The sequence below is a fragment of the Anabrus simplex genome, chromosome 1 (genome assembly GCF_040414725.1).
Source record: "Anabrus simplex isolate iqAnaSimp1 chromosome 1, ASM4041472v1, whole genome shotgun sequence".
Lineage (NCBI taxonomy): Eukaryota > Metazoa > Arthropoda > Insecta > Orthoptera > Tettigoniidae > Anabrus > Anabrus simplex.
The window spans coordinates 1,707,343,575-1,707,356,586 of NC_090265.1; the positions used below are offsets into that span (position 1 = coordinate 1,707,343,575).

The 13,012-nt window shown below is 39.8% G+C and overlaps 1 protein-coding gene across 1 annotated transcript in view; it reads left to right on the forward strand.

The window, feature by feature from the left end:
* The first annotated feature begins 1,359 nt into the window (after nt 1-1,359).
* LOC136858700 (hydroxyacyl-coenzyme A dehydrogenase, mitochondrial) overlaps nt 1,360-13,012 on the forward strand; it is a 153,470-nt gene continuing 141,817 nt past the window's right edge. The window contains exon 1 of the mRNA XM_067138438.2: nt 1,360-1,676. Coding sequence (XP_066994539.2) covers nt 1,560-1,676 — 117 coding nt within the window. The 5' untranslated portion in view covers nt 1,360-1,559. The remainder of the gene's footprint in view (nt 1,677-13,012) is intronic.

The following is a 13,012-nucleotide window of genomic DNA, read 5'->3' on the forward strand; positions in this document are numbered from 1 at the left end:
TTAAGGTACAGCCCCAATATTTGCCTAGTGTGAAAATGATAAGACCCACTGTATCTGTGTCAGTCCGACGTAAAAAAGAAAGAAAGAAAGAAATGGGAAACCATGGAAATCCATCTTCAGGGCTGCTGACACTGCGGCTCGAACCCACTGTCCCCAAATGCAGGCTGATTGCTACGTGACCCAAACAGCGTAGCCACTCGTCCAGTAAGCTGAGTGAACTTCAGCGTCATGTGTCTCGGCAGAAGTGGGAGCCGAAACCATGCCCTTCCGGGTTTATTAAGCACGCCTTTATGACCTCGGGTAAGCAGCAACTTTAAATGCAGTTAAATTCGTCAACACCTTTGCAAAATGATTTTGTTTGCATCTTAATCCTTTTACACACACACACCCCCCAGATTGGTTTTGCCCTCAAGGGTAATGTTCTGAAGGGACTAGGGAGGAGGACCAGTACCTCGGCCAGATGGCCTCATCTGCTATGCTGACCAGGGGCCTTCTGGGGGGATGGGAAGATTGGAAGGGATAGACAAGGAAGGGAGAAGAAAGCGGCCGTGGTCTGAAGTTAGCTACTATCCCGGCATTTGCCTGGAGGAGAAGTGGGAAACCACGGAAAACCACTTTGAGGACGGCTGAGGTGGGAATCGAAGCCCCCTCAACTCAGTTGACTTCCCGAGGCTGAGTGGACCCCATTCCAGTCCTCGTACCACTTTTCAAATTTTGTGGCAGAGCCGGGAATCAGACCCGGGCCTCCGGGGATGGCAGCTAATCACACTAGCCACTACACCATGTACAAAATAAATATCTAATTTTTTTTTGCTAGTGGCTTTACGTCGCAACGACACAGATAGGTCTTATGGCAACGATGGAATAGGAAAGGCCGAGGAATGGGAAATAAGCGGCCGTGGCTTTAATTAAGGTACAGCCGCAGCGTTTGCCTGGTGTGAAAATGGGAAACCACGGAAGACTATCTTCAGGGCTGCCGACAGTGGGGTTTGAACCCACTATCTGCCGAATGCAACAAGAGTAAAGTATACTGCGCTCCTCCCTGTCCAGTGTTTCTTGTCCCACTGTTTTAAAACTACTTACGTACGGTAAATACACTTGTCAGAGACGCACATGATTTGTATTTCTTTACGGTTTGGCGCGCCGCTTAAGCCGATTTACTTATACGCAAAGGCATGTGTTGGAAGTATGGTGAGCAGTGAGTAACAGGTGTAGAACAGCTGGTAACTTCCTAGCAAGCCCAGTGTTCTCGCTCTCCCACCAATAGGACTGAGGAAGTTTGAGACTTACAGTGGGAAGTTATAGGAATAAATGCATATTAGAGTTCCTCCATGAGAGTAGGATTGTGTTCGTCTGTCTTATTTATTATCCACGATCCTGCGTTATCGCAACTTTGCCAAACAATCCTGCTATACAGTTTGAATAATTTATTGTGGTAGAGTATGTTCATTATCAGCTGCGCAGTGTTGTACAGACCTTGAGCGCTGGCTCGCACACGCCCGCAGTCCCGCCTGGTTCAGAATGCTGAACAAACTCGTCGAGATAGGTCGTGTGACGCCATGGCTCTCGCTAGTCTAGTGTTGAGGCGATGCATGTCATCCAACACTCCTCCGGCAAATGTCATCAAACATGTGACAGTTGTAGGAGGAGGACTTATGGGCTCGGGGATTGCTCAGGTGAGTGAGTTTATTTCAAATGTCTATTTGACACCAGACGTGTATCAAGTTGAAATGTCTGCAGTACGCTGTTCGAACCCGCAGAATGGGGTGAAATTATGCGATTTAACATATTTTGTAAAGATGATGATTCAGTGGCCAAATTATACCTGCCAAAATTCATACGTATGACAGCTTTAATACGTGCGTGCAGTGGCGTACTCAAAATTTCAACGAGGGTGTGTTCACTTTAAAGACTGATATTTGAAATACAATTTTATGTGTACAGTATATATAGTACCGTATATGAATTGTAGATATGTTTACTACTACTACAGCTGCTACTAAAACAACAACAACAACAACAACAACAACAACAATTACTACTACTATTATTATCACCACCACATTAACAAAGGTTTTTTTTTTTTTTTTACAGTTGGTTGTATTTCATTATGGTGTCGACTGCGGACACATGTCGGTTTTATTTTATTACAATATAGGTTTGTTTTACAATAAACTTTAACTCTTACTAAACGACAGATTCAAAAATTCCATGTACAATCGACTAATCCCACAAAATATGATCCGAAAGCCTATTATCATCTGATATCAATGTGCATATATAACAATCTATTTATCCATATGATCAAAATCAAATAAAAAAAAAAATAAAAATCTCTTTGTTTGCAAATGAGGTTTCTACCTCGGTGGCAAATGGTACACTAAAATACATTATTGTCAAGCACTAAATTTTAAATTAACAAGAGAAGATTTTTTTTTCTAGAATACAATAATATACAATTTATGCTAACAATTTTTTTCTATTAAACAAACAGATCAACCTTAATAAATTTATATTGTTTACAAAATTCTACTTATAATATCTCCTATACTTACGAACATAGTCAACTCGTGTACAGTATGTGGAATTACTTCAAATGATATCAATAACAAATGCATATACATAAAGTTAGGCTTATATAAAAGTACATACTTCTATATCAAAGGCATATCTAGAATCATAACCTTGTTTAAAATCTATCTTCATTGTTCAGTGTTTCATATATACTACAGCTGCTACTAATACTAAAACAACAACAACAACAACAACAATTACTACTACTACTATTATTATCACCACCACATTAACAAAGGTTTTTTTTTTTACAGTTGGTTGTATTTCATTATGGTGTAGTCTGCGGACACATGTCGATAGGTTTGTTTTACAATAAATCGTCATTGCGATGTAAAGCAAATTGAAAAAACTATATAAGACATAAATGATCGGATTTTATTCTCTATATGTCAATCAATCAATCAATCAATCAATCAATCAATCAATCAATCAATACTGATCTGCATTTAGGGCAGTCGCCCACGTGGCAGATTCCCTATCTGTTGTTTTCCTAGCCTTTTCCTAACTTTTGTTACGAAGTATTTATCGAATGCAGCACTGTCGTACCTAAACTCGTACTTTAACACTGGAAGGACCGGCATTACTTGTCTACGACCTACAAGGACCGTCGGTGGAGTTTTCCTTTAAATTTTTCAGGTTAAAAGTGTAATAAATTGCAGTAGGCCTATATTATCTTAAGAGGTCTATATCAAGGTATAACATTTTGAACAGCCATCATCTTGAATTTCTCATATCTACGAAGAGTTTATCCGTACATAGCTCAGAATTTTAAAAAAGAATGATATTTCTGAACCGGTCGTGTCCACTGTAAAAAAAGAATGCAACTTTGAATTCTCCGTCATCTCTGTATGTATGTATGTATGTATATAAGCGCATCACAAGAAAATGGCTGAACAAAATTTAATGAAAATTGGTATGTAAAGTTGGACAATGAGCTGCTACGTTTTAGGCTATAAATAATCTTATTCGCGCCGGAAGAAGTGGTAGTTTAGGACAAGGGCTAAAAATGTAACTGTCAAATATATGTTATTAGCGCTCCTATCGATAAATACTTCGTAACAAAAGTTAGGAAAACAACAGATAGGGAATCTGCCACGTGGGCGACTGCCCTAAATGCAGATCAGGATTGATTGATTGATTGATTGACATATAGAGAATAAAATCCGATCATTTATGTCTTATATACGGTAGTTTTTTCAATTTGCTTTACATCGCAATGACGACGAAGGGGTAGGAAAGGGCTAGTAGTGGGAAGGAAGTGACCATGACCAGCATTTGACTGGTGTGAAAATGGGAAACCACGGAAAACCATCTTCAGGGCTGGGGTGCGAACCCACTACCTCCCGAGTGCAAGCTGATAGCGACGTGACTCAAATCAGGCAGCCACTTGTTCGGTTGATATAGCTTTACAGTGCCGGTATGATAAGAGATATTCATGAACTAGCAAATGTACCCGTGCTTCGCTACTGTATTCTACATTGTATACGGATATCGAAATAAATTATTGTACATGCAGTGAATAAGATTTTTTTAAATTGTATGCCTCTTAGGTTTATCCAGAAACAGCAGGGGAAAGGTTCTCATATGTTGTTTTCAATGTAAATTGCGAGTTGCGGAGTTGTGATGATAACGGCAGGCTCACTTGCCTACTGCCATTCACAATCGAGTAGGAAAGTTTTCATTATAATGGGAGGCCCCATTACTTACTGCGCGGTCACCATCGATTTGGGGAGTTTTCCTTACAATGGCAGACACCTTCCCTACTGCCAGTCAAAATTGAGTCGTGCTGTCATTATAATGACAGGCCCCTTTTCTTATTGACAGTCACACTGAGTTGGTGAATTTCCATTATAATAGCAAGGCCACCATGCCTAATGCTAGTCACATTTTAGATGGGTAAATTGTTTATAATGACGGACACACTTGCCTACTCCCAAACACAATCGGTTAGGGGAGATTTGAACAAAATTACATGCTCCCTTGACTTCTGCCAGTCAAGTCGGGAAGGGAATTATTAATGACAATGGCAGTCCCTCCTTACTAATGCTCGTTACAAAGGAGTTGGGGAAAGATCCCATTCCTACTGCCAGTCAAAGTCGATGTGGAGATTAATTATTACAATAGCAGACGCCCTCCTGCTGAGAGTCACTATCGACGTCAAATAATAATTATAATGACAAACACACCCTTTCTACATCGCTAAAAGTCGATTTCAATGAATATATTATATAGATCGACATACGAAGTATAGCCTATGTATGTTTACAATATTGCAAACCTTCATTGACAGATTAACTGCTGCTAAACGAGACATCATACCGACAAACGGATTGTACTATGAGACGCCTCATTTAGCGGTCTAAAATGGCTGGTCTTAAGATATTTTCTCCTGTCTCATCCTTTTATAGGTGAAATTGAATTAGAAACGTTGAATAAGATGAAATTTGGGTAAAGTTATCTGACAGTGCATTACCTTTGGGTACTAATATGACAGCTACAAACGTGGAATTTGGCTCACGTATGGATACTGGGTGGGCCACGTTCGTGTAGAATTAGATGATTCTACCTTTCGTATAAGTGATTCGAACTATGAATAATATGTGTACAAAGAACAAAATATAGGTATAATCGAAAATTAGAGACAAATCTAACATATAAGGAATAGAGATACGACGAAACGTCATAGGACCAAAGTTGTAGATCACTCCAAATTGAACTGAGATTGTGCCATGCGTTTTGTGATACGACTTACTGTTTAGCCGGGAAATACCTTGAAACGAAAGTCTGCACCGACATTAAAATTGACTCAATTATTATTATTATTATTATTATTATTATTATTATTATTATTATTATTATTATTATTCAAAATAATACATAAGAAGTGAGCCTCCGTGGCTCAGACGGCAGCGCGTCGGCCTCTCATCGCTGGATACCGTGGTTCAAATCCCGGTCACTCCATGTGAGATTTGTGCTGGACAAAACGGGGGCGGGACAGGATTTTCTCCGGGTACTCCGGTATTTCCTGTCATCTTTCATTCCAGAAACTCTCTCCATTATCTTTTCATAGCATCTATCAGTCATTAATATCACCTTGGGGGTGGCGACCCCATTGTAATAATAGCCTATATGGTTCATCCATACATCCTGACCCGGTCAAAGACTGGAAAACAGGTTGTAGGATTTCACATAAGAAGTGAAATAGTCAGTTTATTTGGAAACAAGTGGGGTTTTTCTTACATGCTTTTAACTTTTTTTTGTGTGTGTGTATTACCCAGTATTCCAATCGTGTGTGCCAGAACTTGGTGTACCAACTGAAGGTTAATTTTTCTGCAGCCCGTCAAATTAGAATGTTGTTCATATCCAAGTCAACATTTCTAGTCAAGCGGGTTGGGCAACTTGGTATTTCCCACTTGTTCGCAATCTGGACTCATTAATGTGTGTCAAACCCAAATCATCTCCTTCAGGTACTCACTTGTTCGCAATCAGGACGACATCGAAGATGGTTTTCCATGGTTTTCCATTTTCACACCAGGCAAATGCTGGGGCTGTACCTTAATTAGGTCCATGGCCGCTTTCTTTCCACTCCTAGCTTCTTCCTGTCCCATCGTCACCATAAGACCTGTCTGTGTCGGTGGGACGTAAAGCAATTTGCAAAAAAAAAAAAAAAAAAAAGCATTTATGCCTTACACTGTTTTACCGTACCGACTATGATAGCAAAATTCATTAATTTGGACTTTTGTTGCTTAGTCCAGATCAACGCCGAGCATCGCTAACATGGAAATATGGCTCAGTCGTGTTAATTGGCGACGATGGTGATTGTATTATGGTGAAAAACTGCGTGCTCATCAGCCCATATCGACAAGGAAAACTGTAAAGATGATTATCAAAATGACGGAAAAAATCTTAAAGGAGCGATCGCTTGAAGAATAAGACAAAAAAAAAAACCTTAGCGCAACAGCCCCGAAGGGCCATGGCCTACCAAGCGACCGCTGCTCAGCCCAAAGGCCTGCAAATTACGAGGTGTAGTGTGGTCTACATCACGAATCCCCTCGGCCGTTATCTTGGTTTTCTAGACTGGGGCCGCCATCTAACCGTCAGATCACTCCTCAATTGTAATAACGTAGGCTGAGTGGATCTCGAACCAGCCGTCAGATCCAGGTAAAAAAACCCTGACCTGGCCGGGAATCGAACCCGGGATCTCCGGGTAAGAGGCAGGCAGAATAAGATAGGTAAGGGTTATTCTGCCCGAAGGCAGGTCCGAACCTCCGCAGAGGTGTTCCTGGGCCGGAGTTTACGTGCGGTAGGGTGGCCAGTTCCTTTCCGCTCCTCCATTCCCTTACCCCCCACCAACAGCGCGTGGCTACCCATCCAACTCCTGACCACGCCCAATGTTGCTTAACTTCGGAGATCTCACGGGATCCGGTGTTTCAACACGGCTACGGCCATTGGCAATAAGATAAGAGGGAGCCATAAAATAAGGGAAATAACATTAGAAGCCCCAATATCACAGTGTCCGAAGAAAACTAAATGTGAAGGCCTAAGCTGTCGAAAGCCCATAAAACTGATCAACAGTCACAATACGTTGACTTTGTGGTGATGTGCTTTGGCGCTTCTGCTGCCACTCATCTCCTATAGATAAGATTACTGCTGCGTCTGCCTGAATATTGGCTGGAAGTAGTTGGGGTGTTAGATAACCTGTTTCTTGCATGCTATTCCTCTGCTTCATGCATGTTCCCAGGGACGTAGCGCGGGGTGGGGGGAGGGGAGGGACACTTATCTGTGTCGCTGCGATGTAAAGCCAATTTAAAAAATAAAATAAAATAAAAATTTAAAAAAATCTTAGGAGGCAGCTCTAACCTGGGGGACGTCTACACCCAGATTAATGGTCTTGTCACTAGCCCTTTGATGGCGTTCATTAACGTGCCAAGGTTATCAGACCAAATATACGACACTCACTCGTTGAGTTACCCGCAGCTTGTTGTGGTTACTGGTTGAGATTCAGGTAAACGTGTACTACGTGGTCGAGAACTGATCCGGAATAAGCATGTGCCGACGAAAGGGTTAAGGAATTTGCACTCCCCTATTTGAATATATATTTTGAATTACTTGGCTCTGAAAACAATAAAAACATGAATGTGACGTGCAAACTTTGCTTGGGAACAATCATATTGAAAGTTTGTTTAGTCCCTTTTAGTAATGTCTCTAAAATAAAAAAATCACACACAAAATGAACTTAAGTACCATTCCCGATATGAAAACAAATGCCAGTGATTTCCTAAAGACTCGCGTTCGGTGAAATAATAAAATTAGTGTTTTACTCCACGATTTTATTTTCTTTCGAACTTATATGGCTTCATAGAGTAGTAAGATTAGCATGGAGTGTTAGTAAGGTACCTTCGGATTGGACAAAAACAGTAACTGCACCTATCTATAAGCAAGGAACAGGAAGAATTGCAACAACTGTCGAGGTATCTCACTGATTAGTGTACCAGGCAAAGTATTTACTGGCATCTCGGAAAGGAGGGTGCGATCAGTCGTTGAGAGGAAGTTGGATGAAAACCAGTGTGGTTTCAGACCACAGAGGGGCTGTCAGGATCAGATTTTCAGTATGCGCCACGTAATTGAAAAATACTACGAGAGGAATAGGCAGTTGTGTTTATGTTTCGTAGATCTAGAGAAAGTATATGGCAGGATACCGAGGGAAAAGATGTTCACTATACTGGGGGACTATGAAATTAAATGTAAATTATTAAAATCAATCAAAGGCATTTTTGTTGACAATTAGGCTTCGGTGAGAATTGATGGTAGAATGAGTTCTTGGTTCAGAGTACTTACAGGAGTTAGACAAGGCTGTAATCCTTCACCTTTGCTGTTCTTAGTTTACAGGGATCATCTGCTGAAAGGTATAAAATGGCAGGGAGGGATTCAGTTACGTGGAAATGTGGTGAGCAGTTTGGCCTATGTTGACGACTTGGTCTCAATGGCAGATTGTGCTGAAAGCCTGCAGTCCAATATCTTGGAACTTGAAAATAGGTGCAATGAGTATGGTATGAAAATAAGCCTTTCGAAGACTAAAGTGATGTCAATAGGTAAGAAATTCAACAGAATTGAATGTCAGATTGGTGATACAAAGCTAGAAAAGGTCGATAATTTCAAATATTTAGGTTGTGTGTTCTCCCAGGATGGTAATATAGTAAGTGAGATTGAATCAAGGTGTAGTAAAGCTAATGCAGTGAGCTCGCAGTTGCGATCAACAGTATTCTATAAGAAGGAAGTCAGCTCTCAGACGAAACTATCTTTTAATGGTCTGTTTTCAGACCAACTTTGCTTTACGGGAGTTAAAGTTGGGTGGACTCAGGATATCTTATTCATAAGTTAGAAGTAACAGACATGAAAGTAGCGAGAATGATTGCTGGTACAAACAGGTGGGAACAATGGCAGGAGGGTACTCGGAATGAGGCGATAAAGGCTAATTTATGAATTAACTCTATGGATGAAGCTGTACGCATAAACCTACTTCGGTGGTGGGGTCATGTGAGGCGAATGGAGGAGGATAGGTTAGCTAGGAGAGTAATGGACTCTGTTATGGAGGATAAGAGAAGTAGAGAGAGACCAAGACGACGATGGTTAGACTCAGTTTCTAACGATTTAAATATAAGGGGTATAGAACTAAGTGAGGCCACAGCACTAGTTGCAAATAGAGGATTGTGGCGACGTTTAGTAAAATCGCAGATGCTTGCAGACTGAACGCTGAAAGGCATAGCAGTCTTTAATGAAAATATATGTATGTATGTTATATTTTCATTCCGAAAGAGTGAAGAAATACACTTAAGTCACTGAGTATTACGCTAGGAGCAAGAAACAAGCGCTCTGTGTGAACAGAGTCGATGCCCAGTACTGAACATATTACAAAATGTTGACAGCCTGTTTTGAAATAGGCAACATAGGGAGGCTCAACATAGGCTGTTTTAGGTATCAATTTAATTTGAAATGAAACGGAAAGGTAAAATGACAAAAGGCTGATTTAAGCAATTTAGTCTGAAATGGTCAAAAATAGTTTAAGCTGTTGGACAAGTTTAGTTTGAAAGAAGAATTGTCATATTACACTCTGCTAGGCAAGTCTAGTTTGAAATAGTCATAATCGTCAAAATAGGCGATATTTGACAAGTCTAGTTTAAATAAACAAAATTTATTAAAATAAAATAAATTATCCTAGTGTAGTCTGAAAATGTCAATTATCTTTAAAACAGACTGTTAAAGAAAGTCTAAGAATCGAAACAACTAATTAAAATATGATGCATTGGGCAAGTATAGTATCAAATGGACAGGGCTAGTTATATTAGGCAAGTCTAGTTTGAGGTAGACTAAAAATAGGTTTTGTTTCAAATAGAATAAAATAGGCTGTACTCACAATTAGGTTACCTCTAGCCTAAAATGTTGTTGACACATTTAAATACCAAGTCGCAAAGGCATACGTCATGAACGAAGAACCGTTTTATTTGGAGATCCGCGGTCTATTTATACACATGAATGTGCAGTATTACCTCGCTGTAATGGAAAACAGCTTTAAGCAGTTCATTGCCTTGACAAATCTGTCCGTTATCAGTTGTGTGTTTTAAGTGAACGAAGGTCGACCTTGCTATGTACCTGTCTATTTAGGAATGAGAAATATAGCCCCCCGAAATTTGTCATGTGACGTCCTGACTCCTCCCAGTCGAGGATGTGGTGTGTGTCTTGCAGAATTGCTCCACCGAATGACACGTGACTAGAGATGGTCTTTATATCACTGTCGGTTACTTTGTCACCGATATCTCTCTGTCGCCGATCTGGAAGTCAAGTAGGGATGACATAAAAATGTTAGTGTTGAACTGTAGAAGTATTGTAAAGAAAGGAATAGAATTAAGTAATTTTATAGATTCATATTTACCAGATACTGTAATAGCAGTTGGATCATGGCTGAGAAATGATATAATGGATGCAGAAATTTTCTCCCGGAACTGGAGAGTGTATCGTAGAGATAGGATAGGAATCGTGGGAGGGGGAGTATTCATTTTGGTGAGAAAAGGATTTGTAAGCTACGAAAGAGTTAAAGATGAGACACATGAAATTCTAGGTGTAAGGCTCATTTCTAAAGATAATAGGCAACGTGATGTCTTTGGAGTGTACAGACCGGGAAAGGGTAGCGCTGACACGGATTCAGAACTGTTTGATAAGATAATCAGCTATGTGGGAAACGACATGGAAAGAAATGTGATTGTAGTGGGAGATCTGAATTTACCAAATGTCAATTGGGAAGGAAATGCGAACGACAGGAAGCATGACCAACAAAAGGTAAATAAATATGGGAAGGACAGCTGATTCAGAAAGTGATGGAACCAACTAGAGGGAAGAATATTTTGGATGTGGTGCTGGTAAAACCAGATGAGCTCTATAGAGAAACCGAATTAATAGATGGCATTAGTGATCATGAAGCTGTTTTTGTGGTAGTTCAAAATAAATGTGATAGAAAGGAAGGTCTTAAAAGTAGGACTATTAGGCAGTACCATATGGCTGATAAAGCGGGCAAGAGGCAGTTTCTAAAAAGTAACTAATGATCGGTGGAAAACGGTAAATAAAAATGTAAACAGACTCTGGGATGGGTTGAAAGCAATTGTTGAGGAATGTGAAAACAGGTTTGTACCTTTAAAGGTGGTATGGGATGGTAAAGACACGCCTTATTATAATAGAGAAATAAAGAGACTAAGAAGGAGGTGCACATTGGAAAGAAATAGTTAGAAATGGCTGTGGAAGTAAGGAGAAATTGAAGGAACTTACTAAGAAATTGAACCTAGCAAAGAAGGAAGCTCAGGATAACATGATGGCAAGCATAATTGGCAGTCATACACATATTACTGAAAAATGGATGAGTATATATAGGTATTTTAAGGCAGAAACAGGTTCCAAGAAGGACATTCCAGGAATAATTAATGAACAAGGGGAGTGTGTATGTGAGGATCTTTAAAAGGCAGAAATATTCAGCCAGCAGTATGTAAAGATTGTTGGTTACAAGGATAATGTCCAGATAGAGGAGGAGACTAATGCTAAAGAAGTATTAAAATTTACATAACAATGACATTTACAATAAGATACAAAAATTGAAAACTCGAAAAACGGCTAGAATTGATAAGATTTCTGGGGATATACTAAAAGCAATGGGTGGGGATATACTAAAAGCAATGGGTTGGGATATAGTACCATATCTGAAGTACTTATTTGATTATTGTTTGGTTGAAGGAGCTATACCAAATGAATGGAGAGTTGCTATATCAATCAATCAATGCCGATCTGTATTTAGGGCAGTCGCCCAGGTGGCAGATTCCCTATCTGTTGTTTTCCTAGCCTTTTCTTAAATGGTCGCAAAGAAATTGGAAAATTATAGTAGCCCTTGTGTGTAAAGGAAAGGGTGATAGCCATAAAGCCGAAAATTACAGGCCTGTAAGTTTGACATTCGTTGCATGTAAGCTTTGGGAAGGCATTCTTTCTGATTATATTAGACAGGTTTGTGAAATTAAAAATTGGTTTGATAGAAGGCAGTTTGGGTTTGGGAAATGTTATTCTACTGAAGCTCAACTTGTAGGATTCCAGCAAGAAATTAGCAGATATCTTGGATCCTGGAGGTCAAATGGACTGTATCGCGATTGACCTGTCTAAAGCATTTGATAGGGTGGATCATGGGAGACTACTGGCAAAGATGAGTGCAATTGGACTAGACAAAAGAGTGACTGAATGGGTTGCTATATTTCTAGAAAAATATCTCAGAGAATTAGAGTAGGTGAAGCTTTACCTGACCCTGTAATAATTAAGAGGGAAATTCCTCAAGGCAGTATTATTGGACCTTTATGTTTTCTTATATATATATAAATGATATGAGTAAACAAGTGGAATCAGAGGTAAGGCTTTTAGCGGATGATGTTATTCTGTATAGAGTAATAAATAAGTTACAAGATTGTGAGCAACTGAAACGTGACCTCGATAAGGTTGTGAGATGGACAGCAGGCAATGGTATGTTGATAAACGGGGTTAAAAGTCAGGCTGTGAGTTTCACAAATAGGAAATGTCCTCTCAGTTTTAATTACTGTGTTGATGGGGTGAAAGTTCCTTTCGGGGATCATTGTAAGTACTTAGGCGTTAAAATAAGGAAAGATCTTCATTGCGGTAATCACATAAATGGGATTGTAAATAAAGGATACAGATCTCTGCACAGGGTTATGAGGGTGTTTAGGGGTTGTAGTAAGGATGTAAAGGAGAGGGCATATAAGTCCCTGGTAAGCCCCCTACTAGAGTATGGTTCCAGTGTTCACCAGGATTACGTGATTCAAGAACTGGAAAAATCCAAAGAAAAGCAGCTCGATTTGTTCTGGGTGATTTCCGACAAAAGAGTAGCGTTCCAAATATG